General features: G+C 40.3%; 2 protein-coding genes across 2 annotated transcripts; one reads left to right on the top strand and one right to left on the bottom strand.

Moving 5' to 3' along the window:
* Positions 1–13,528: 13,528 nt before the first annotated feature.
* LOC122032628 (zinc finger A20 and AN1 domain-containing stress-associated protein 1-like) lies at positions 13,529–14,300 on the top strand. The gene has a single exon (XM_042591938.1). It carries the CDS (start codon positions 13,596–13,598, stop codon positions 14,046–14,048), a length of 453 nt encoding a protein of 150 aa, XP_042447872.1. The 5' UTR covers positions 13,529–13,595; the 3' UTR covers positions 14,049–14,300.
* Positions 14,301–15,992: 1,692 nt separating this feature from the next.
* LOC122031143 lies at positions 15,993–24,531 on the bottom strand. Its single transcript, XM_042590239.1, has 8 exons — positions 24,196–24,531; positions 20,820–21,687; positions 20,446–20,743; positions 19,715–19,924; positions 18,992–19,165; positions 17,265–17,462; positions 17,060–17,173; positions 15,993–16,752 (listed from the first exon to the last, which is right to left on the bottom strand). Exons 2-8 carry the CDS (start codon positions 21,602–21,604, stop codon positions 16,435–16,437), a joined length of 2,097 nt encoding a protein of 698 aa, XP_042446173.1. The 5' UTR covers positions 21,605–21,687; positions 24,196–24,531; the 3' UTR covers positions 15,993–16,434.
* Positions 24,532–27,346: the final 2,815 nt, after the last annotated feature.

The raw sequence follows: 27,346 nt of genomic DNA, 5'->3' as shown, positions 1-27,346 counted from the left end.
GCTGTGATTTGAGGTGAAAATGTGTTTTATGTATGAATTGATACGTACCTAATTTGGTTATAGGATGATACATTGATGGCGGATCCTTGTTGTTTCTCCTTGTAAGTAGTATTCGTTTGATCTGTGTTGGATTACAGATCCAAGCAGTGACACCAGAACCTGTTGAGTCTTGGCCAGCAAGTGTTGATTTTGGGGCTCAGATTACGGAGGTATGAGTTGGGTTCTGGGTTAGATTTATGTGATTGTTGATTAGGGTTTGTGCCCTAATCTAGTGTAGGAGATTTTTATTTAGCTATTTATTAGGTATGTGATGAGTTATGATTTAGGGTTTTGCCTAGATAGTTTTAAGGATTCTATTTAGCAAATCATTGGAATTTTAGCTAAATAAAATATATCTCTGTTGGTATTACAGGACCTTGACGCGAGAGGAGTTTCTCGACGTCCGGATTTGGATTGATTGGACCTTTCTATTTTCGGAGGCGGGTACTTTTGACTTATTGTCTTTGATATGCTTAGTAATTAAATTAACAAGATGCATTAATTGTGTTTCTTACTTGTTTCGGTTAATCACTGCCCAATACATGCTACCTGTTGATTGATTGTTTGTTTACATCTTGTATGGATATGTACCTGATTCCACATGCTCATGGGTAGTGATATAACCATATTTTTACCATGTCAGGACCTAGGTTTGATACCTTATATGATCAGATACCTTGATATGATTCATTCGCTTTGGTGCACATTATGATATGTCCAGAGATTGGTTTAGTATATTACCATGTTTAGTGACATGCACCATACGCATGATTGCATGCTGAGTGATTGATTGCTCCTTTATTGTCGAGCACTTTGCCAGTTTCATCACTGTTCGGTGCTCCGTTGTGACGCTCATGGGTAGCGGGACATAGCGTGGTAGCACGTCAGTTTGACTCTTCCGGTGCTCCGTTGGTCCGCTCATGGGTAGTGTGACGCAGCGTGTAGCACGTTAGAGATCCCTCCCCGTCACAGCGTACCGGGAGATGAGAGCATGGCGCCCCCCCCATTTATGATTTGGGGTAGGAGTACGTATGTACTCCGACAGCATCCCGTCCACTTCGGTCACTCATCAGGAGTAGTGATGCAGAGTGCACGGTCGTCACAGCCCTACCCACTCGGTCCCATTGTTGTTGTGAGTCGGCTGACTGGCGTCAGGGGTGACCATGACATTGGCATCATATGCATGATGCATTTATTGTTTGTGTTTGTGTTTGTGTTTGTTGCACTTATATGCTGCACATTGCTTGGATACCTTGATTGACATGCATACAGGATATCTATACCACTCGGTCTGTTTGTCTTTATACCCAGGTCCTGGTTAGTACAGTTTCTCTCCTGCTTACTTCAGTTTGGCATTTACCTTTATTCATCAGGAGACTGTACGCATGATTAGTGCTAGGTGTTATTTCTTTACTTTGCATATCAACTGTACCTGCTGAGTGTTGGACTCACCCCGCCTCCATTGTTGTTATTTTCAGGTTGATGCTGTCAGGAGGGAGTTCCAGTTGCTAGTCCCCTGCAGACCTCCAGCTATTTGCTATCGTTTGTATTGTTTTTGATTCTCACTTGACTATATTTGGATTTGGATATTGAATACTTAGATATTATATAGTTTGTCTCGTTGATGGATTTGTTTTCGATTTTATACTACTACATGCCTGCCTGGACGGCAGAAGAGGTAAGAAAAATCGGATTTGGGCTTTACGAGTGTAGTTGAGTAGGGTTGTTTTCGAGTCAGAGTATTACTATGTTGTTTATTTTATTAACTGCGTGGTTGTGACAGCCAGAGGCTGAATACTTATCTAAACTGCGTGGTGATTGGTTTTATTTACTGTTATTATTCCAGCCGCCTGTGGCTGAGGTATTTATGTATGTAGAAAGTTTCAGATTGTCCGCCGTACAGGGGAGATGCTGCCGAAATTTCTTCGGACAGGGACTCCTCTGGGGCGTGACACGACTGGTGCCAGCCCAACGGCACTCCAACGGCTATCTATCAGTCGACTGGTCCCATGACCAGTCGACTGATCCTAGCCATTTCGGGCACAGAATGCTTCTGTGCTCACCACCAGTCGACTGGTCCCAGTACCAGTCGACTGGTACAACCCTAAACTTAGGGTTTCCCATCCCGAGTACATTTCACTCGCACTCGGACCCTCATGACTCACTTGACTCTTCTTTGCAGCTTTGACCTCTTGCCTTCAAGCCTACTTCCTTTGGCTCTCGTCCCTCGGATGCATCCAAACCCGCGGCTTGTCTCCAATGTCATCCTTCGCGTATGCCTCGAAGTCGCTTCCCTCGGCCTTTGTCCTTGCTGCCTTGTCCACGATCCCTCAGATGCATTCAAGCCCGCGGCTTGTCCTCAATGCCATCCTTCATCGGACCCGAAGCCGTCAACCTGAGTCACATGTGTCACCTGCAGTCCTGCACAACTCAAGTACACATATCAAATAACGAGGGTAAACCTAACTTAAACCCTTTGCCCAAACACCAAAACACATGGTCCCGCGGACCATTGGGATTGCTCCAACAATCTCCCCCTTTTTGGTGTTTGGTAATACGTTTAAGTTAGGGAAAACAAATAGCAAATAACATGCTAATACACTGGACTTACGATGCCAAGGCTACACACTTGGACTTACTCCGTCGAATGGACTTACGTTGCCAAGGCTACACACTTGGCAACCGCCGAATCAATGTATGTATTGGAACCTATCCCAAGGCTCCCCCTACACCTAAGCTCCCCAATGAGCTAGGATTTTACCACGGGCTTTTTAAGAACCTATCCCAAGGCTCCCCCTATGCAAAGGCACTTAAGGTTTTCCCAATTTAAACCTTACTTCTCCCCCTTTGCCTAACATCCAAAAAGTTCTCCAACAATATCCCAATTGTTGAAAACTTATCATCTAACTGACCCTAAACTCATGTATTAATCCCCCTTGGATCCCATACATCTAAGTGAGTTGACATGGTCATAAACCAATGCTGAAAACAGTTTCAGACTGGTATCAGTCGACTGCCCCAAGTGCCAGTCGACTGCCCCCCTTCGACAGACCCTTACAGAAACATTCTATGGTCGAAAAACACTGTTACCAGTCGACTGATATCTGCACCAGTCGACTGGTACCCTTTTTCTGAAAAAATCAGCCTTTTCAGGCCAACTTCAGAAATACATCAGTAATTCCCTAGACCTCCAAAAATTCCCAAATTTTGTGGAGAGGTCTATTGTACTAGTGTCTACTTGGGAAAAATACATTACAAAATGTATCTATCACCAATCCCAAGATTGACACAAAATCCAAAACTAGCTAAATGGTTCAATTGAACCTTGACCTAAAGTCCTAGTTTTGGCTTCCTCTTGATGTATTTGCCCATACCAACCCACAATGCATCCCTAGCATTGGTTTATATGGCATCTATACATCCAAAACCATTTATCATGCTATATGACCCCAATGTCATATTTCCTTGCATGAAACACACACCACATGTGCCAAATCCCTAGGTTTGAGACTCAAGTCCGTCTCTAAACCATTTGGCACACTCCATAACCCATCTAGAATCCCAAGTAGTACCCACTTGAGATCCATTGACCATGGATCCCAAATTGACTCTTTGAGCTCCCCCTAGAGCTCTTAACCTTAACCACCTCCCTAGGTGACTCATCCACAATGGCTAGGCCACATTGGTGCACCTTAGACACATCATCCTTGCCATAATCATATGCAACCCTAGCATATTTCTTCTCATTGGCTTTAGATGATTCTCCCTTGCCCTTATCATGTGCCACCCTAGCACATGGTCTCCTTTTGACCTTGGAGGGACTAGATCGGTATCCCAAGCCCGATCTATCATTGTTGGGTTTTTGGCTACCTAACACCATACTTAATCCCTTAGATCCAATAGTGAATCTCTTAAGGAATTTCTCTAAACCATCAAGCTTTGCCTTCAAAGCTTGATTCTCCCTTTCTAGGTTCCTAACCCTAGAGTCAACATGTCCACCTTGGACATTCCTAGACCTACCCTTTCTAGGCATGTGTCTCCCCTTCTTAGGATTAATGCCTTGGGCCTCCTTAGGTCTACCATTCCTAGGTTTTTCATGAATTGGCCTCCTAGGGTTTTGATCTACATTAACCCTATTCCTATCATGATACTTAAATCCAAAATTTTGCATTGCTACATAATGATAATCATTATTTTTCCTAGCATGCATGGGAACATAAGAATTTGCATTGCATTTCAAATTAGGGTATACCTCCCTTACCCTTGAAGCTCCCCCTTGACTCTTGCTTCTCTTCTTCTTCTCCCACTTCTTTAGATGCTCAAGCTTCTTGATTTCCCCCTTCTTGGGGCATTTGGTGTGGTAGTGTCCCTTCTCCCCACACGTGAAGCACACAATGCGCAATCTCCTCCTTTGGGCTTCTTCACTCCTACAACCCTTGTTAGTGTTTAAATTAACTTGAATGGGTTTAGGAGATACCTTCTTCTTACCCATAGGACATCTACTTTTGTAGTGCCCCCTTTCATTGCACCCGAAGAACACAATGTGATCTTTTGATTTTGCTTCGGTGGAGGTGCTCACTAGGTTGACCTCCAAGACCTCTTCTTCATCCTCTTCACTTGTCTTGGACTTTTCTTCAACCCTTGAGGATGTCTCCTCATCCACACTAGTGGATAGCATTTCTTCATCCTTCTCCTCTTTCTCCTCGGATGTTGAGCGTGACTCAACTTCCGTTTGCTCCTCTTCAACTTGAGCAACTAGACCCATCTCAATGGGTTCTTCTTCCTCTTGTGTAGGTTTAGGTTCTTCTTGTAGAACCATCTTCACCTTGCTCCACAACTCGTGGGCGTTCTTATACTCACCTACACCATTTATCACATGATTAGGCAAAATATCAATCAATATAGATATTACCTTTGAATTTGCCTCTGATCGTGTGATTTGCTCTTCCGTCCAATGTCGTGATCGGAGCTTCTTTCCTTTCTTGTCTCTTGGGACTTCAAATGGTTCCTCGACGACCATCATTGTGTCCCAATCCGTCTCGAGGAAGACTTCCATCTTCATCATCCAAAATGAGATGTCCCCAAGGCTTCCTCCTTCAAACTTTGGAGGGACAATCAACCCGGCCATCTTCTTATGCGTTGCTCTTCTCGGCGGTTAGTCCGATGGAGAGCGTCCTTGCTCTGATACCACTTGTTGGAGGATCGGTGGTCGGCTTGAAGGGGGGTTGGATAGACGGCACCCCCAAATCGTTAGCTTCCTACACTATTGTTAGCTTGCGCAACGGAATACAAATAAAAACAAACAAGCTAAACTAAATACAAGACAAAGAAAGGAAATGCAAACCAAACCGCTAACACGTTCGATGTAACGTGGTTCGGAGATGATGCTCCTACTCCACGGCTGTCCGTAAGGTGGACGATCCCTATCCGTCGGTGGATTAGCCCCCGGCAACCTCCGGCTATCTCAAGTCACTCCTTGTGGGTGGAGAAACCTCACCACAAACACACCAAGACCTCTTGGATTACACAAGCACTTGAGAACTCTTGTGACTACTAATTAGGCTTTAACCAAGTCTAATTTCGTCAAGTTGGCCGGCCATCCCAAGCTCCTTCTTATAAAGCTTGGGGAAATCAGCCTTGCTGATTTGCCCGTTACCAGTCGACTGGTCCATGCACCAGTCGACTGGTGCCAGCCCAACGACACTCCAACGGCTATCTATCAGTCGACTGGTCCCATGACCAGTCGACTTATCTCAGCCATTTCGGGCACAGAATGCTTCTGTGCTCACCACCAGTCGACTGGTCCCAGTACCAGTCGACTGGTACAACCCTAAACTTAGGGTTTCCCATCCCGAGTACATTTCACTCGCACTCGGACCCTCACGACTCACTTGACTCTTCTTTGCAGCTTTGACCTCTTGCCTTCAAGCCTACTTCCTTTGGCTCTCGTCCCTCGGATGCATCCAAGCCCGCGGCTTGTCTCCAATGCCATCCTTCGCGTATGCCTCGAAGTCGCTTCCCTCGGCCTTTGTCCTTGCTGCCTTGTCCACGATCCCTCAGATGCATTCAAGCCCGCGGCTTGTCCTCAATACCATCCTTCATCGGACCTGAAGCCGTCAACCTGAGTCACATGTGTCACCTGCAGTCCTGCACAACTCAAGTACACATATCAAATAACGAGGGTAAACCTAACTTAAACCCTTTGCCCAAACACCAAAACACATGGTCCCGCGGACCATTGGGATTGCTCCAACAGCTATTTCTGTGGGCATGTATAAATATTTGTTTAAATCATCAAAAACCTTCTTGTGGCTCTTGTTGAAACATACAATTCATATCATTGTTTGAATATAAGAGTTGGTTAGCTAATTATTGGTGTTTCTTTCCTAGTTGTTAGAACATTTGTCTAGTTTGTTCAATTTCTAAGAAAGTTTCATCCTCTATTTTTTCTATACACATTAAGTTGAAAATTTTATTTTCTTCATTTTTGTCAAGTTAATGGTTTATAGTCATTAAACCTAACAATCAAGGCATCATGCCGATCTTTATACATAATTGAATCTATAGGTTGAAGTGCTTGTGTTTGATTTACAAGATTGATATTCCAGTCTAGTCCTGCTAGGGTTTCAGATGAGAAATCTCTTGGTTTTAGGAAATAAATTCCTTTTGTTGTAAGAACTTCAATGATGTTATTAATGTACATCTTAATACTATTATTTATTTAAGTCATAATTTTTTCCAAGAAAATGATGTCAATTTGGATATTATGTCTTTGAAAGCTTCTGTAGCCTTTGGTTTGGACTAAGATTTAATGTGCTTAATAAAATCTAGAATGGTCATATTGAAGTTTGGGCAGAAATAATAGATGATACCTAAGCTATTATTCATATCTACTTTAATAAGTCCTATGACTATCTTTTCATCTTCTGAAAATCTAGTGTCGTATAGTACTAGGAAGAATTTGACTTCTATGCTCTTTCTTATTAAGCCTCTAAGACCAAATACGATTAATTCTATATGTATATACTTATGTCTTTATTGTAAAAGTGCTCTTATTGATTCTTCAGTCATAAGATTCAACCTTTCTATTGGTCCTTGACTACCGACTAGAGGGGGTGAATAGCCTAAAATAGGAATTGAAACTTTTCTCGTCTTTTCAAGCCAAATTAAGAAACACTTGCATAAAAGGAAATTAATTAACAAACAAGAAGGAAGAGGCAGATCGTTTACTTGGTTTGCAATCATAGGATTACTAATTCAAGACGTTTGAAAGCTCACTAATATCTCTTTCAGATGGAGAACCCTCCTACAACAGTTAAAGTACTCAAATACAAAGCTAAACAAAAGATAGAATGTTTACAAGTGTTGTTCTCTGTATTTTTCAATGTTGTTTAGTTTCTGGGATCAGAGCTATATTTATAACCCTAATCGGGGCACCTGGAAGGGTTTCAGGCGCCTGGATGTGGATAGAATTTTATCCACTTTACAATGGATCGGGTCACGTCGCGTTTTGATAAACTTTTCGGTCCGGGCGCCCGGATGGTGTCGTTTCGACCCCCGTTAGGTGACGCACCCTAGGGGCGCTCAGATCGAAGTCAACCTCCCTGTTGACTTTTTGGTTCAGGCTCTCACTTCGGCTCTGCTCTCTTGGGTCCGGGTCTTCCACTCCGGCTCCGCTTACTTGGATGATTCCGGCCATCCGTAATAGCATTCACCCGAACCCATTTTCTGGCATTCTCGAGCAACCTTCCGCTCTGATTTCTTGTCCCTCGGAATCGTCGTGTGCTTCCTTCTCGTCCGCCAGCGAACTCAGCTCGCTTGGGTGATTTTGGCTAGCTAAAATAGGGTTCACTCGAACCCATTTTCCGGTCTTCTCGAGCAACCTTCTGTTAGAGTGTATACTAAAATCCTAGCTTTTGTATAAACATTTATTTTATAAATAAAGAATCACATTGGTAAAATGTCTACATTTATATGCTAAGTGTAGTTGTTCAATTAATTTATATTGTAGATAACATGGTGTGTGGTATCACACACAGAAGATAATGTTATCAGTTCTTTATAAATTATAAACAGTTGCTCATGACTAAGATGGATAGGAACAAACCATTAGAATAGTCGTAGTGTAATTTGGTATTAATTTATCTTGACTATAAAATTACACTAGTACACTCAGAGTCTATTGAGCTGGACCATTTAAGGTAAGTTTTTTTTATACTAACTGTATAAAAGAACAAAACCTTTGTTATTATGGAAATGTGTACTCTTAATCCTGATATAATAACAAGCACATATATCTAGTATTTATTTCTTTGACTTATCAAAGGGTGCGATTTAGTTTGATAAATCAATAGGCCCGATAAGTTGGGAAATGATATTATTTATAGTGTGCGTTGTTGATTATAGAAGGAAACTGTGTCTTAGTAATCTAGGTTGATAATGCCCCCAAGAGGAGCTCATAAGAATTTTCATGTAAACCCTGCAGGTGGACTTAGTCCGACATGACGATAAGGTTGAGTGGTACTACTCTTGGAGCTAGATATTAATTAAGTGAGTTGTCAGTAATTCATTTAATTAGTGGGCATTCTATATCTTAAACACAGAGAGACTAGCACACTCATGATAAGAATGAGCCCAAAATGTAATTTGGGATTGGTGCGGTAGTTCAATAATAATTCTTTAGTGGTATGAATTATTATTGATGAAATTAAGTTGGGTGTTCGGGGCGAACACAGGAAGCTTAATTTCATTGGGAAAATAAAACCAATTCCTCCTCTTAGTCCCTATCGTAGTCTCTTATTTATAAAGCATTATACCCACCCATACCCACCTTCTTACCCACCTTAAAGTGGTCGGCCAAGCCTAGCTTGGAGCCCAAACTAGGGCCGACCAAACCAAGGTGAGTTAGTTTCATTAGGTGGCCGACCCTAGCTTGAACCCAAGCTTGGTGTGGCCGGCCACAATAAATTAAAAGGTTTTTATTTTTAAAATCTTTATTATGTGGAAGCCATAGTTTTAAAAGAGAGTTTAAAATTTAAATCTTTCCTTTTATAGTTTTCTACAAAAGATTAAGTGAAAGGTTTGATATCTTTCCTTATTTGTAGTTAAAAGGAAGATTTTAATTTTTAATAAAACTTTTCTTTTTTGTAACCATCCTCATGATTTAAAAGAGAGTTTTAAAATTAAATCTTTCCTTTTATAGTTTCTACAAAAGATTAAGAAAAGATTTGATATCTTTCTTTATTTGTAGATTGAAAGGAAGATTTTAATTTTAGAAAAAATTTTCCTTTTGTAAATTATCCATATATTTTAATAGAGAGATTTTAATTTATAAAAGTTTCCTTTTATGACCAACCATAAATGGAATTTTCAAAAGAGAAATTTTTATTTAAAAATTTCCGGAAACAAATTAGGAAGTTTTAATTTTGTATTTAAAACTTTCCTTGTTTGTGGGATTAAGATGGACGACCATATATAATTTGAAAGGGAAACATTATTAAACTTTCCTTTCATTGGTAATAAAACTTTCCTTATTTGCCAAGACCAAGGAATATAAAAGAGAGGGTAGAGGTGCCTCACCTCATAACAATATCTCTTCTATTATTCCTCTCTTCCTTGGTTGGTGGCCGACCCCTCTCTTCCTCTCCCTCTCCTATTATTCTTCCTTGGCCGGCGACATCTTCATCTCAAGGAGCTTGGTTGGTGGTCGGATCTTGCTAAAGGAAGAAGGAGAGATAGGAGGTCTTGTTTCTTAGCATCCCTTGGAGCTTGGTGGTGGCCGAACCTCATCTTCTCTTGGGTTTCTTGTGGTGGCCGAAACTTGCTTGGAGAAGAAGGAAGTTTGGGTGGTTCTCGTCTCGGTAGATCGTCGCCCACACGACGTCCGAGATAAGAAGAGGAATACGATAGAAGATCAAGAGGTTGTTGCTTACAAAGAAAGGTATAACTAGTAATTCTATTCCGCATCATACTAGTTTTCTTTGTATAGATTTTGAAATACCAAACACAAGAGACATATGATTCTAGGTTTCGAATTTGTGATTCGATTTTATGTTCTTTTATTTTTTTTCGATCTTGTGATTCAATTGTTCCTTTTGGTTAAACCTAGAGTTAGTATAAGGAAATTAAATATTAAATTTCGTTGAAAGGCTTTGTCTAGGAAGTGGTGGATGCTCCCATATCCAAGAAGGCCTAGTGCCTCGCCATGTTTAACCTGGAAGTCAATCTCTGAAATTAATATTTAATTGAATTTGTAACATGGGTGGATTTGGATTAATAATGTTAAGTATCATTTGCAATCCAAGTCTAAACCTCTAAGAACAGATAAGTTAAATTTGGAACCAATAATGTTAAGTTCCGTTTGTGATTCCTAATTTAATTTCTAAAGAACACAATAGGTTGTTAGGAATGGTTCAGGACTTGTATAAAATTTTTGTACAAGGAACCGATACGATATTCCGAGTATCAACCATCACCTTCCGCTCTAACTTCTCGTCCCTCGAAAACTCCACGCACCTCCTTCTCGTCCGCCAACGTACTCTTCCGGAGCACCTTGTCCCTCGGATGCATCGAGGCCGTTGACTCTCTCCCATGCCGTTTTTCTCACCCGTTGACTCTTCCTGTGCTCCTAAGTTCATATACACTTAAACACAGGACATCAAAACATAACAGGACTTAACTCGACTTGGTTGATCACTTCAAAATCACCACTGGGTACTGACACTTTCTTCTCCTCCATCTAGAGGATGAAGTGATTGTGTTCTATGATGATGATAGTGTTGGACCCCCGTGGTAGTTTTGATGTGATCAACCAAGTTGGTTAGGTCCTGCTGTGTTTGATCCCTGTGTCAGAGTGTGCAGGAGCTTAGGAACACAGGAAGTCGAGCGGAAGACGCAGCTAGCGAGAAGGACGGCACGGGAAGGGAGTAGACGGGCTCGGTGCGTCCGAATGATGAGAGAGCTGCGGAAGAGTACTCCGGTGGGCGTGAAGAGCATGCGCGGTGCTCGAGGGACGTTAAGCTGGGACGTAAGGCTGCTCGAGGAGAAGGTCGGGAATTGGGTTCGGCTGAGCCCTATTCCGGTTGGCCGAAATCACCCAAAAGAACGGAGCGTCGGAAGCTGGAAAAACCAAGCTGGAATCTGTGCTGCCAGCTTGGAGGCGCCTCCAGCAGGCTTGGAGGCGCCTCCATCATGAAGGCGCCTTCAACCCTGTTGAAGGCGCCTTCAATAGGTCAGATTTGTCCGTTTGCGTTGCGGATAAAGTTTTATCCGCTGATCGAGCTGGAGGCGCCTTGGAACCTCGGGATAGACTTTCCAGGAGCTATATAAAGGCCCCTGGAGCTAGGAATTCAAGTACAACTCAAGCAATCAATCTGTAAGCAATTTATAAGCAACTAGTGAGCTTCAAAAGTGTAAAAGGCTTCTCCGCCTTCAGAGAATGAGATTTTTCTTACTGCGCTCTTTTCTACTGTCCTGGATTAACAACCTCTTTGGTTGTAAACAGGTTAAATCCCTGAGTCTTTTCTGTTCCTATTTCTTTTTCTGTTTTATTAATTTAGTTGCTGTTATTTTTATTGCTGATTTAAATTCTGAGTTGAAATCCGAGGAGGGTATTTTTAGTTTTGTTTTCAGCAATTCACCCCCTCTTGCCGGTCTCCGCTGCACCAACAGATAGAGTGATGTAGTAGAGGATAATATTCCTTAAATGTATAATCTCATAAGATTTGGAGAATTAAACTATTCATTTGTGAAAGTTTTTAAGTTTTTTTTACATCTATCAGATCTTCTAGTAGATAAGTGGAAATATTACGTCGTCTGGTTATGATATTGTCTAACAAAGATGTCATATTTGATTCCATTTGTCTTCTTACTGTCTGTGAGGGGCTTGTGAATGACTCGGTCTATGTTCGTGCTAGATTCATTGTGTTTCTTGGTATAAGTTAGGAAGGACTAACTTCTAGGTTGTCTTCTAGGGATAATATTTCTTGTAGATAGTTTGCTTAAGTCATTAGTTAAAGTTTCTATACTTTCTTTCCACACGATAACTTTAGTGGTTTTCTGAATTTGTGTTTTAATTTGAAATAGTTTATTTTCTAGTAAAGTGAGTTGGTGGTGTAAGGATGCTAGAAAGACTAATATAGTATTATTTTGTTGAATTAACACTTGGTCTCCTTATCTAATTAACTCAATCTAATAATAGTCATTGTCTTGAATTTTTGAAAAGTGTTTAGAAAATTCTAAAACTTCTTTGTAATATATATTTTCAAAGTTCCATTTGTTCATTTATATTTGTTCTCCTCAAGTATAGTAGGTATATTCTTCAATTCATTTGTTATTTATATTTCAATTAGTTCTTTAATATGAAGTAAAATCATTTTAGACCTGAGCTCAAAATGTTTAGATTGAAGTTCTCAATATTTAGATTTATTTTCTGCGAATAATTTTGAAAAACTTAAGATTTCTTTCTTAATAGGAATACTAAGTAAATTGAATTGGCTAAATCTTCTATTCAATGAGTCTTGAGCTTCTTTTAAGAAATCAATATTTCTTTTTAAATCACTTAATATTTATGTTTGTTGATTTAAAATAATGGCTATTTTTCCAATAGGATTTTAATTTGACTTTGTTGAGACTCTAAGTTAGTTCCTATACTAAGTAGTAGGTTTATGATTATATTTAGTAGTATTCTAAATCTAAAATAACAATTATATTTATGTTGATCTAGAGTAATAATTTTTTGAGCTGAGACTCGAAGGGTTAGATCTAAAAAAAATCTAATTTCTAAAAGTCCAAAAAATCTCTAGAATTATGGTTGCAAAAGATGATTATACAATCCGTTCTAGAATCAATATGAAAGAGATAAATCACGGATGATTATTAATCTTTAGAATAATGATTGATATATGAAAATTTATTTTAACTATGTCAAAATTCGAACTAGATAGCTTATGATCTAATACCTTATGTGTTAGTTAGAAGTGATTCTTGATGGTCCGAACATTTTAGGGCTCTGATATTAAATTTTTTTATGAATTTTTTTTATTACTTCGTAAAAGTGAATTCTCTCATAATTTATCCAAAGAAAATAAATTATAAAATTAACTTATAATCGAAATAGACAGCCATGAGAAGAATTTTTACAGAGCATTCGTGCAGCTGCTCGTAACCACCACCGGTTACAGCCTGCCAAAACACGACATAGGACGCGGTTGGCAGACGGCGGCGCGCAGCCCACGTCGAAAGGTTGACTGCCCACGCCGATACGTGGTATCCCACGCGGCGGTCATTTTTGGCGGCTCAGCGCGTTTGACCCCTTAATTGAATTTACTATTATGCCCCTGAAAAATGCAGGCTCCAATTGGGTTAATTCGGGAAAGAAGGGTTCCTACAGAAGTTTCCAGGCCACTACGCGTTCTGCCAACTGTTTCCGTCTTTCCGCCCTCTCGCTCTCTCTCTGCGGTTGCTTATAAAACCCTAATTCCCAATTCTTCCCCCAAATTCCAATTTCGAATCGAGATCGCAGCCGGAAGGAGAGGAAGAAAGAGGTCGATCCGTCGATGGCGCAGCGAGAGAAGGAAGAATCGAAGCTCCGGCGCCTCTGCGTCAACAACTGCGGCTTCCCTGGCAACCCCGCCACCGGCGACATGTGCCAGTCCTGCTTCCAGCGGCAGGCGGACGCGTCTCTTCCCCGGTCCTGCTCCTCCCCCAGATCCGCCCCTCCCGCCCGGTCTCCGGCCTCGGATAAGCCGCTGGAAGAGGAGGAAGACCCGCGGGGGGACGTCGCCGCTGCGGCTACGCCTGCGGCTGCGCAGGCGACGGCGAATCGGTGCTCCTCGTGCCGGAAGCGCGTGGGGCTGGCGGGCTTCCGGTGCCGGTGCGGCAAGCTGTTCTGCGGCCAGCACCGCTACTCCGACCGCCACGGCTGCAGCTTCGACTACAAGGCGGCCGGCCGCGCCGCCATCGCGCGCGAGAATCCCGTCGTCCGAGCGGCCAAGATCGTTCGCGTTTGAGCTGAGGGGACGGCGATGTATGAGATAGCGTGTCGGCTTGCGCTTGTTCAATTCCGTGGAAGAAAGCGACGAAAGGGGACCGCCATTAACGGTGGAAGAAGAAGAAAAACAATCAAGTAAGTGGAAGAAATCTAGAGAAAATAATGGTTTGTGTCGATTTGGATCTAAAAAATATCCCCCTTCCCTATGATTTCACTACGATTCGTTTATTGAAATTATATAAACAAATTAAGACGATATTATTGATGAAAATTGAGATCGATTTCAATTTTATGGCTGAAAAAGCTGTGAAAAGAGAATTGTTGTCTATAATCATTAAAAAAAACCTTAAGAACTGAAGATTCAAAGTTTACGATATGATAAATTGATGAATAAATCTGAATTTATGAAGCTTGAATCTGAAGTGAGCTTGAGGCACTGGATCTGAGACTGGAATCGACTGACTCGTCCTGTTCGATTAGCTCGTGAAACGTATTCTGATCGATCAACCTGACAAGCTGCTTAATTAGAGTGATCGACCCACCCGACCTAACTAACTCGATTGACCTGTCTAGCCTGATTAGCTTGACCGTCCCATCTAACATGGCTAATATGCTTGATCGATCCAAAGCTAACCCATATGGATCGATTGAGTTGATTTAGCCAATCACCCGAACAAATTAGCTCATTTGGTTCACTCAAATCGATTAATTTAAGCAACCCCGCTCCAACTTAACTTATCTACTCAACCCAATCAATATGCTCAACTCAAGTAACCCCTCACTCGCTTAGATTATCCGAGATATTCATCCCAAGTTGATTGAGTTGATTTGAGCATCTCCGTTAAACCTTTAAATATATCACCTATTAATATCTTAATATCACGTCAAAAGTATAAAATTCTACTCTTCTCTCGGTTGAAAATTTGTAAAATCGGTTGAAAATTTGAATTTTACATGTATTCCCTATATTCTAAAAACTTTGTTTTCATTCCTCAACCACACATAATGATATCAATTTATCTAATTATCTCTTATATTTTTTAGATACAAATAGTCCAAAATAAATATAATTTCTTTTAAATTAAGCATATTAAATTAGAATCTAATATATTTTCTATCAAATTGAGTACGATTTTTTTCACCTCAATTGGATGAAAAATATACTACATTCTCTTTAAATGTGCTGAATTTAAGAGAAATTATATTAATTGTACTAAATTTGATAGAAAATATACTTGATTAAAGTTTAAAATGTTGAATTTAAGAGAAATTATACTTATTTTAGATTTTTTTTACCTAAAAATTATGAGAGGACAATTAGATAACGATGTTTACATGAGGGAGTTGAAGCAAACAAAATTTTACATGCTGAGATGGAAAAAAAGGTTTTTGAACATGGAAACTGCATGTAAAATTGAAATTATGATGGAAGATTTTTATTTAATATTTTAATTTATTATAATTTTTTATTTAATTTAATTTAGACTTATTTTTAATTTAATTTAATTTAATTTAGACTATTAATTGATAAATTAATTAACTAATAATTTTAAATTTAATTTAATTTAATTTAATTTATAATTTTCATTTAATAAATTTATAAATTTTAATTTAATTATAATAATATATATTTTTAATTTATCAAATATATTTATTCTAAAAGAAATAAATATATCATTACTCAAATAAATAAAACATTATAAATAAAACTAACTTAATATTTCATTATAATTAAATGCTTCACAATTGTTTCCAATACTAAATATATAATATTATTTTATTATTAATTATTGAAATTTTTAAACCTATTCTTAATTAAAAATCTTAAACCTCATCTTCCAAATCATTCAAACTTTTTTGATTTTATAAACCTTTCAAAAAAAAAAATGCACTTTCCCCGAACAAATTAGCTCATTTGGTTCACTCTATCGATTAATTTGATTCACAATGTCTGCAGCTGTAATTAAAAAAAATGTACAAAATAAATTTCATTGAAGAAACAAGATTAAACAGTTCTGTATCTCAAACCAAACAAAGAGATTTCCATTTTATTCTATTTCTTAAGAAAGCATGAACTCTTCCATAAACCAAACATATACATAAGCAGTTATGGAAATATCTCTCATGAGCTTCAACTTCTACCAAACTGACCATGCAGCAGATTCAGGTAATTCATTTGAAGGAAGATTTCATATATATTCCTTCAGAGAGAATAAATACGATATGTAGACCGTCTAATTCGTACAAAGAACCGAACTAATGTGTTATTACCGAATGTAGTTTTCATACCTCCGGTCATAACCTGAATAGGATGAGCAGAAGATGAGAATTTCAGTACCATGGTATTTTCAGATAGGAGGTTTGTGAGCTTTTGATTTGGTTGGCACTCGATGAAGGTTTAGTATTTACACGCACCATACTTCTCGGAGGAGTTTGTGTCTAACTGAATTAGCTTGTGAGTTTTCTTTTTTGTCACCACTACTAGGGGTGGTTTTGTCTGTGATTCCGGCAAGAGGGTTGTCTAATTCATCCAAGTCGTCATCACTAGTATACCCCTTCCTCTGCACCATGGATGCTCTCCGATCTAGCTCGGCTCTACCACTGACATCAGCCACCTTCTCAGCCACATCATCCGCTGAAGGAGGCGAGTACACTACCGGAGCAGCTGCGCAGGGGAAGCCCCCGATTAGCTCCTTTTCAGACAATCTGCGTTCAAGAATGCTCTGCATTTGATTCCGAAGGCAAATGTTATAACTTGATACCTATAATTAGTCATATATATCGTAAACAAATATTACTTGAATCCTTTAAGAAGCAGGCAGAAATGCAGATTTCGGAAAGTTTTAGAGCATGGAAAAAGTTTAGTAAAAGGTTCCTTCAGTGTGATCCTCATAAGTAGCTAACCACAAGAAGGGTATCAAGTTCTGGGGTTGAAAATGGAGAAAAAAAATATAAAACAATTGTAGCATGGGGTGGTAGGTTACAGAAATGAAAATGTTAAAATATTGCAATGTTGAAGAGACCACATACCTCGGTGTTCAATTCCTCGAGCACAACTCCAGGAACAGGATCAGGACAGAACTCATCGGGGGTGAAGTTGCAGAGTACCCGTGTTATCAAGGGCAGCCCGATTGAAGGGCAGACCTGAGATTTATAATTTAACCAATAGCCACAAAAGAAAACTGTGAGATTAGAAAGTTGCAAAACAAAGAAAGCTATATTTCAAAAGGCTAACCTCTTTCCTGACTGCCTTTTCAAGTAGCATGTCCTTGGGGAGCATCAAAAGGTCACTTAATTCATTAAGAAGGCGAAAAGATTTTGATTTGGTTACTTCCTTTCCATTATCATTCTCATCAGTGTCTCCATCCTCTTTCCATGAATCGTCATCATCCATGCCAACTACATCTGTAAGCCATCTAGACCAATTTCCTATCTGCATAAAAATTCACAACCAGTAGGTTTGTAGATTATAAAGGAAATTAAAGCACCACACTCTACTGTGTAAGACGATTGAAAAAAAGAAAAGAAGTATCATTTATCTTGGTAAAGAACAAGAAGATAATAGGAATATGGTCAAGTACATTATAAGTAGGTACAAATGAAAAGATAACATTAAAAAATTCATCAAGGCACTATTGAGTTTCATAATCAACACTCGCATGGTCAACTCAGAGTAATCGCTAACAACGCTTGTTAAGGGCGGTCCTACACAAATAATTAGGCTTTTAGGCAAACATGTAGGAGCAAGCCTTGAGAAGCATTGCTAAACTATCAAAGATTGAAGAGAGAACTAGCTGAGGTGAACGACCAAGTTAGGACTATGCTCTTTGGTGAACTTCTGTCCCTACTGCCACTGTTCATGGCGGCAACGCCTAAAGAAAGATCCCCTTTTTTGCCTCCAGTGCTTAGGCCTTGGGACTGCATCCGTATGACCAAAAGCTATCATGTCCACAATCCATGACATTCATTAGAATGCACCATTCCTTGGGGTTGACATCACCCTGGGCCAAGGAACAAAGATCTGGCTTCAAAGGAGGTGATCCCTGACCCGACCACCACCAAGAAGTGGCGTGACTATGGTGGGATACATGTCGAGCCCCTAACGTGCAAACATATCGTGTTAGTTACTACTCCCCCTCACACTAAGGTCTATCACCATGGTAGGAGGGGAGTTCAATGTGAAGAATCCAAGCATATCACCCTTGCTCATCTTTGAGCATGACACTTGTGCAATGTGCTAGTTCGCCTACCTCTTAGCTTGTGCTAGCATTCTCCAACAGTCTCGGGTTGGCAAGCTCCACTCTTGTTAATTTTATTTATTTTAGGGGTTGTCTTTGGGTGCTCCAGAGGTCCCCATAGAAGTGCCATTCTTTATACTGAGCAATGTATTTGATTACACACAGTCTACCAATAGCCTGGTGCATGTATTGACAAATTCGCTCTCCCATTCGTCCCTGTTTGAGGGTCTTGTAGATCCCAAACACAAGGCGAGGGAGCTTCATTGTCAATGGAAGCCTATGCCTTGTCACCACTATGACATCTGATAAGCTCGTCAAGCTCAAACGGACGTATGGGGTGCCTAAGGACTTCATACACTTGGTTCCCTAACAATGAAGCTAAAGAAAAATAATTAAATTTAATAAGAGCATACCGGTGGTCCGATCCTTTCCCAAGACTCTACATTGGTAGGTGCTTCGTGCACCGGATTGTCCTATTTTATATTGGTAGTCACCGGTAGCAAATATCTCCAAAATTTATTTTAGTATAAAGCTGAAGTAAAGCTGGGCTATTTGCTTGAATAGGATTAGTCATTGGTTCCTTCCAACTTCCAATCAAATACCTCAAGCATAGTTCAATAGATAAATCAGGAACTAATAACTGGACCTCACAGATAATGTGAATAAAATAACAGTAAAATCCCTTCATCAACACCAAAAGAATAATGCAGATAATAATACTTACAGAGTTTTTGAGTTGTGCACCAGATCCAAAGCTTAAATTGCCAGCAGGAATTGGCAACACATTGGAGTCGATAATTGGATCGGAAATAGGATTGGTAGGAATCTCATAAGCTGACTCGCGCAAAATTGCATTGAACATGGCAACATCTAATCTAGATACACATTGCTCCATCACCTAGGAATACAAGAAATTTATCATCCACAGAATGGTTCAAATATATATATCTCCGATGCCATAACCACTCAAGGAAAAACTCAAAAGAAACCTAACTACTGAAATCTAGAAGGAATTTAGAAATACACATTGGGGTGTTGGACTGTGCAACATATACTAAAAAGTAAGTTAGCAGAGAGTAAAGAATTAATGTATAATGTTACGGAAATAGAATGCAAGGAAAATAAAAAACAATACCCGAGAGCAATTAGATGCAAGTCCAAGAGATATAAAATAAGAGAAACCAGGTTAGATGGTATAAAAATGTTCAAAAGCAATCAACAATTCTATAGTTACAAATTTGAATGGAATGGAGTCAGAAATGTTAAGGATAGATGAAGGCCAAAGAAAACTGAATTTAATGTGAGAAAACTAAACTATCGATTGGAATATTACTAAGGATATTGCCTTACATAGAGCACAATGGAGGACTAAGATCCATGTAGCCAACAAATGCCTATTGTTGTTGATGTTAATGATGAATTGTTCATCAGCGATGGCAGAGCATACCTTTCTCGCCAATACAGGTAAGCAGCCACACTCATGGCCTCCGGCACGGACTGGGCATATTCTACTGAAAGCATTATGAAATGCACTTTTCCATAAATTGATAGAAAAGCTTCCTTGCGGCTGATCACCAAGTGATGGTTCTAGCAATTTTCCTGAGATTCTTGGAGTGTACAAGTCCTCCATTGGTGTTTGCATGTGGGGTGCCAATGTCTGAATTATAAAATCACACATGACAAAAAGGAGGGAAAAAACACCATGCCAATGTCTAAATATGAAAGAAGGCTACCCGAAGAACTAGAGGATAACCAAAAAAATCTCTTTGAAATGACTAAAGATGTTCAGCTTACATAATTTGGCCAAATGATTAGCACACTGAGGTAGGTAAAATTTGGTAAAATTGGTCTCTTTTCTAATAACTTAACCTTTTGGAATAAGTGGTTAATCAATTAACCATTATAAAATAAAACTTACAGCAAGACCATGAGCAAAATGTTTTGCACTAGAAATTAGCAGCTGATTTGAAAATCCTGAATGTAATTGGATTTCACAGCCTGACATGGAACCATTAGAATGTTTATGCTGAATAAGCAAGTATGAAGCAATCATATATTTTTTATAACACTTCCCATTAGAAAAGTGCAGTCCTAGATTGCTTATGCATATTAAGACACTAGCAAGAATGGCCTAAAAATTATCTCAAGATGACATATAAAAGAAGAAATAAAACTTACTTGCCACCACACTGATTCAACAATTCGGGAGAATATCCAAGATTCAATCTTTTCCAGAGCTTGTGTAAATGTGTTTGTATCTTGCCAATCATATATCACTGACAAAAGGCCAAGGTTTTTTCCTTTTTTGTTGCCAGAATTGTTTTTCCATTTAAGTGATGTATGTTGTTCATCAGTTTTCCTTGCACCACCATTTGATGCAACCATCTTCATAGTTGCATTGAAATTGGACAAGTTGCCAAAAGTTTGAGAGATAATCTCTCTAAGGACAACTGTGTTTGACAACCAGAATGTCAACCTAAGAAAACTAGCCAAATTATTAGTTGATCAAAAAATGCATACATTCTTAGTTTTTAGATACAAAATTTCAGTACCTTGAAACATCACTGCCACAGGATTTTGCAATAAGTATGAGTCCCGACACAGTATTTTTAGCAATTGTAGCCTTCTTGTCCTGAGTCCAATATTTGCAAGCATGAATATATAGCCTTGAAAGACGCCGAGCTGGTGTGTGAACCTTATGTGCTGAACTGCCATGCTCTGGTACAACAGAATAGAGAGAAATCTCAAGAGCAGCAACTTCTCTAAGTTCTTCCTCAAGTTTTTCAATTCTGGACTCCAACTCTTCAATCTTCTGAGATGCACATGCCTTGTCATCATTAATGGCATTCTCTTCTGTCTCAACTGTTTCATTGTCTGTACCATTACTCTGATCACACACAGGAGCCTCATCCATCACATCTATTTCCTTAACATCTTCAATTGTTTTGTCCTCAGTTTCTTCAGATGAAGCTATTGAAGGAACACTTGCACTTTCCTTCCTTTTATTGGTAGGAGTTTTAGTTGAATCTGATGCTCTGACAGGCTTTTGACACTTTTTTTGGCTCGTACTTGATGCTTTGAACAGACCATGTTGTTGATGATTAGCACTTCCTCTTGAGGTGCGAGTACCATTCTCAGTTGTTTCTCTTTTTGAAACCTTCTTTGGAACCCTTGATGCTCTTTTTACCTTGTCAGTATTTGTTGCAGTTTCCCCTTGAGATGAAAGTGAATCCCTTGCTGGTTCATAATCTGATTCACCATCATTACTATGCTTAAAATCCTTCTCCAAATCACTTGAACAATCATCTCTTTCTTCACCATACTCTTTAGCACCCATTTGTAAACTTAAATCAATAGCAAGTCTTCAGCTCTCTAGGGTCCTTGAAATTCTCTTAAGTTGTACCTCATGTACCTTCTCCCCTGTAGGGTTTACAAGAATGTTAGATGCAACCAATTTAACTTATGTTACCTGCTGAATTTTCAACCTATGCCATCAACAGTTATGTTCTCTCTGCAGCAACCCCTTTTGGAGTATCTGTGCAATAATCACAGAACTGATCCGCAAAACTTGGAGTCCACTATTAATGTATTATTGAAAGCGTCTAACATATTAAGATGAGAAGGGGAGCCTTGGCGTAACGGTAAAGTTGTTGCCATGTGACCAAAAGGTCACGGGTTCGAATCTTGAAAACAGCCTCTTGCAAAAAGTAGGGTAAAGCTGCGTACAATGGATCCTTCCCCGAGACCCCGCATGGCGGGAGCTTCGTGCACCGGGCTGCCTTTTTTTTTTTTCCTAACATATTAAGATGCATGTGGTGTGGTTTCCTAACTTATTTTCTCATCAAAGATGCAATGAATAGTAGAAATTATCACAGACCGTAAAAAAAAAAACATTTTTCAGCAGTTTTCTCCATCCAAAATTGTGATCCTTTTGAACAAGCATCAGTTTCACAAAATAAATCAGAGACCCACATGCTCTAGTCGCTAATTTCATGATGATGATGGGTGAACAAAATCAAATAAAATGAGATAGGCTTGCAGCCAGCGATATAGTATCTTAGCAGTAAACATGTGAGAAGTGCCCGAGTATTACTTATGATCATAAAACACATACTGTTGGAATTTTTCAGAATAAAAAGGGTTTAAAGAAGAGTCTTCAAAACATGGAGAAAGCGAAGAAGAGAGCTCTTAGGGTTCATAGAGGCATATAGTCTCATACCTAAAATTTGGAAGGAGATTAAGATATCTAAGTATAAATCCTTCCATAAAGTTATGTTGTGATGAAAAGGTGGACTTAGAGGAGGCACCATGTGCTTTGCATAGTAGAATTACGTGCAAAGCATATGATTGTTCGAGCCAAGTGCACACATGATCATGCCATCCATGTGGCACACACAAGCACACTTGGCAAACGAAACTCAACTATCATGGAAAACATGAGGCTCAATGTGGCACTTTGTTGGCTAACTTTGCACTTCATAAGTAGACATTGTTAAGTCGCAAAGATAATTTATTGTCATACAAGATGTCTCCCTCGCCTTTATTGCCATGTATGATGGTTGCTCCACGTGTGAGTTGTGCACCAACAATCCAATCTAAGCCCAAGTGGTGTGATCCAGTGAACCAATACTTCAAACATGTGTGATTGGGATTGTTCCAATTGCAAAGGATAAAACTTGGATGGGTGCAATCCAAGACTATCATGACAAAAGAGTTGCAGATTAGTCTATAAAAGAAAAAGAGTGGGCTAGGCAAATTCACTTCGAATTAATGCAACATTTAACAGTCTCTATTGTCCCTCTAGTGGCAACATAATTCTGCCACCTATAGAAGAATGCTATGCTTTGACAGAAGGATTAGAAGACATTGTTCCCTTGTTGGGTGGATCATAGGCTCTTCCTCTACAGTGCAGTCAAGGAAGAAAAAAATAATTTCATTGTGGATTAGTAAGACACCAATTGCACACCATTAATAGCGGCACATTAAGCCTTTAGGAAACATGATTATGCTATTTGGGATTCTCAACAACTATAAATCGATAAGCCCTTATTCCAACCCATCAACATTGAAAATTCTCCAACACAAATAACATAATAGATCCTTTTAGAGAATAAACACTTTGATGCTTGTATAAAAGAGCATGCCCCTATAACTAATTTGAAAAATTACCATTATGCTACACAAAAATAGTTCATTATTGAAACGACAGAAAGAGCTACATGCACATTTATTTATTTTTTGATAATCGCCTGACTAATCCTGAATTTTTATTTATCACTCACAAGAGGAGAAGTATGGTAAAGAAGTTACGATTCGATAGTGATTTAGAGATACTTTTGTACTCACTTTAATGCAAAAAAGAGGAAAATTCATTACTCATGCCATCTAGGCAACTAATAAAAGCCAACACCTTGGTGGTGCGTCTTGGTCTAACGCCGTTAATAAATTACTGTATCACTCGGCTAACTACAAATCCATTTCAACAAACAAATTCATCAGGATAATGAATTGGTTCAAAAGCATCAACACTGTCGAACCATACAAAGCAGTGATCCATTAAGTGACGAAAGCAATCAGACACAATAAACTGCTCCAGAACTATCTAGCGAAAATGGAAACAGAAAAAAAAACACTCATTTAACTCGGATGTAGACCTAGCAATGATTACATCAAATGTAAGTGACACTGTCTAGATCTCAACAAAACCACAAGCCCAGAAATTAATAGGCTCCTCCTGCAGATTAGCCACAAAAGCATTCAGTCCAAATCCCAGCTCCAACAAGAAGCCAACAAAGATGCAAATGTACAAACTAAAATGGATGCTTTCCAGAAAGGCAAAAAGCAAAGCAGACAGGCCCACACGATAAACGACAGGACGGCGGAGAAGAAAACAAGACAGAAAAGAGGTCGAGGTTAAGAACTGATCACCGGAAAAATTTCACTCCTCCTTCCGCTCTTGGCGCCTCCGCTACTCGATACCCGCAAAGTAGGCTGCAGTTCTTCCGCCCAGGTGACTGAGCACGAATGCCGAACTCCACCGAACTCACCCGGAATCTACGAACTCAATTTGATGGCGAATTTGAGGTCCCAGCGCAGACACAGTCGCAGCAACTCCTCTCCTCTCTTTCCACTCGCCTTCGCCTTCGCCTTCGCCTTGATCTGTGTCCGTGTTCAGTTTATAGCCGCAGCAGTCGCAGACACGATCCACAGCGGTGGGGATGCTTCAAACTGCAGGCGGTGACGCCACCGCGGTGAGATTAGGCTTCACTGGTGGAGGTGATGTTTGGGTGGACCCGCGCCACGTGTAGCCGTCTGTTGTTGTTCTTATTCTCACTCACGGTGAGCTGACTCTGGGATTTTTGATCATTTACCTTGAAATTGTTCCCCCTGTTCCCATCTCGCCATGTGATTCGAATGAGCTGCGGGGACCGCAAAATGAGAAAGGCTGAAAATGATCGGGTAACTGGGTGGGTATGAATCATCTGGGTGAATGTATCGGACGACTGGGAGAGAGGGTGTCGGTGCCGGCAGATTAACCGGGAAGCGGCGGTGGCAGGCTTCGGTTGTTTCCCCATTAATCATGAAAAAGTATTTATCAGTTTAGTAAATTAATAATCATCGTTTAACAATTAATAATGGGGCAAAGGCTTCGTTTAGGAGAGGGGAGGAAGAATTGAGGACGGATCCTGAATTCCGTGAGGGGAGGAAGAATTGAGGACGGATCCTGTATTCCGTAAATTATGAATAAGGAGATGATCTATTATTATTATTATTATTATTATTATTTTTTTTTTTATAGATTCTTGATTTGGATGATTTCATTTATTCAAAGAATCATCCTTTGGTCCATAATTTGTGGACCAGAGGATCCCTACTAGGAAGAATTAAGGATATACTCGAATCGAGTCGAGTCGAATTTTTGAATATTTAAGTTTGGCTCATTTATAATTAAGTCGAGCTTAAGTTTTATTTAACAAATATATTCATGTCTCACGAGCTTATTCGAGCTTTTATCGAATCTAAACGAGATTAATAAATATAAATTATAAATTTAAATATTTATTAAAAACTAAATTATATATTTAGAGAAAATTATAATATTCATATTAAAATTTATAATTTCATTCTAATAAATAAATATAATATATTTATATATATATATATATATTTCATAATTAAAATATAAAATCAATATCAAAACTATTATTTTTTTATTTAAAAGTTTATTCATGAGCTTAACGAATATGTTCACGAACGAGCCGAATATTTGAAGTTTGATCTTAGTTTATTTATCTTAATGAATCTCATTAAACGAACTTGATGCAGTGATGATGAAGGGCTCCACGCAGAGGATAACGACCACGGTGGAGGTCAAAGTCAAGGCGATCAACGCGCAGATAGCATCAAGCGGTCTGACGACCATGCCCCAACCCGGAGGAGAAGGTTCTGGTCTGATCCCGCCTTCGACACAAGGAGGTGTTAAATGGTTGACTCTCAATAGAGTATTGGACGCCGAACGGAGGAGGAGACTATGTGCAGAAGCCGGGCTGAGCGGCTACCCCTCTCGGTCAGGCAGCAGAGCTCGACATTGGCAGAGCGAAACTTCGATCGAGCGACTATCTCGCTCGGCCAGGCAGCAGAGCTCGACATTGACAGAGTATAACTTCGACCGAACGACTACCCCGCTCAGCCAGGCAGCAGGTTTCGGCATTGGCAAAGTTCAACTTCGGCCAAGCAGCTACCCCGCTCAGCCTGGCAGCAGGTCTCGGCCGTGACGGAATGGAACTTCGGTCGAGCGGACACACTCACAGGAGTAGCAAGATTTTGGTCGACCGGACGGAACACTGAAGCGGTGAAATTCTGGCCAAGCGGCCAAGCGACCAACCCGCTCGGCCCAGCAGTACACTCCCTCTGATATCCATCGACATACTTTTGGGAGTTGGTGCCACCGATACTGGGCATGGACAGCCAGAATATCGTACGACGGAAGCTTCCACTGTCACTTCAAAGATATGCTCGGCCTGTTAAGGTACTGTGCCAGGGGCACTTTACTGACAAGTCTTTTCAGAAAAAACTTTGGGAAGCATACTCACCTTGGGGAGCGTGTATGCGTACTATATGAACTCTATATAAAGGGGGTCCAAGCATCAGCGGAGGTACGCAATACGCAATAGATACTGTTCTCGCTACTGTTCATTTTGCTCCGCCTTCTACTTCATCGCTGGTGACTGACTTGAGCGCCGGAGGGCCAACGTCGGGGACCGACCCCTTCCCTGGTTCGGCACTGACGTAATTTGTGTTACAGGTCCAAGCGAAGTCTACAGGCGGTCAGCGGGAGCGCCACATCCCCAGCTTTCCATCTCACTAACTTTCGGACAGGATCATATTTGGCGCCGTCTGTGGGAACTTAACCTGCATCCGAGTTGAGAAGATGGAGGACGTTGGACGACTCACAATCGTGACACTCACCAAAGAGGAGCTCGACATGCTCGTGCAAGCCCGAGTGGGGAAGATGTTTGAGCAACAACAACAGCAAGCACTAGCCGATCGGCTAGTACAACAGCCGACGACTTCGGCAGCAGGAGGGCGAGTGGGACTAGAAGACCGACCGGAACTAGTTTCCATATGGGGGTAGAATAGAGGTTCGACTGGCATGCAGGAAGCGCCACCCGCGCCCATCCCATTTCATCGCGCCTTGTTCCAAACCCCCTCAGAAATAGCTCAGGCGAACCAGGAGAGGGGGGTCATCTTCGGATGACACTCCCGTTCGAGATGCACGAAAAGGAAAGGCGTCTAGAAGTCACGCATCACCCGAGCGGATAAATCTACAGTTCTCTCAGGCGATCTTGAGTGACCCTCTATCCAGGTACTATACCCCACTGGCGATCGGGGAATACAACAGAACAACCGATCCAGATGATCATCTGGATAAGTTTGATAATGCGGTCACGCTGCACTAGTACACGGATGGGGTGAAGTGCCGAGTATTTCTCACTACTCTCTCCGGCTCAGCACAGCACTGGTTCCGAAGACTGTCGGATGGCTCAATACGAAGTTTCAAAGACTTCCGAGTTACGTT

This window comes from Zingiber officinale, chromosome 11A (assembly GCF_018446385.1).
Source record: "Zingiber officinale cultivar Zhangliang chromosome 11A, Zo_v1.1, whole genome shotgun sequence".
Classification (NCBI taxonomy): Eukaryota; Viridiplantae; Streptophyta; class Magnoliopsida; order Zingiberales; family Zingiberaceae; genus Zingiber; species Zingiber officinale.
The sequence above is the reverse complement of the archived record's forward strand: the minus strand, read 5'-3'. Positions and strand labels throughout refer to the sequence as shown.

What these genes read in the sequence shown, in the direction of transcription:
- LOC122032628 (XM_042591938.1), top strand. Translation starts at nt 13,596, where the DNA reads ATGGCGCAGCGAGAGAAGGAAGAATCGAAGCTCCGGCGCCTCTGCGTC.
- LOC122031143 (XM_042590239.1), bottom strand. Translation starts at nt 21,604, where the DNA reads ATGGGTGCTAAAGAGTATGGTGAAGAAAGAGATGATTGTTCAAGTGAT. An exon ending in TTGAATCAGTGTGGTGGCAA is followed by an intron (nt 19,925 to 20,445) that starts GTAAGTTTTATT and finishes TTTATAATTCAG; the next exon opens with ACATTGGCACCCCACATGCA. An exon ending in TACCTGTATTGGCGAGAAAG is followed by an intron (nt 19,166 to 19,714) that starts GTATGCTCTGCC and finishes TTGTATTCCTAG; the next exon opens with GTGATGGAGCAATGTGTATC.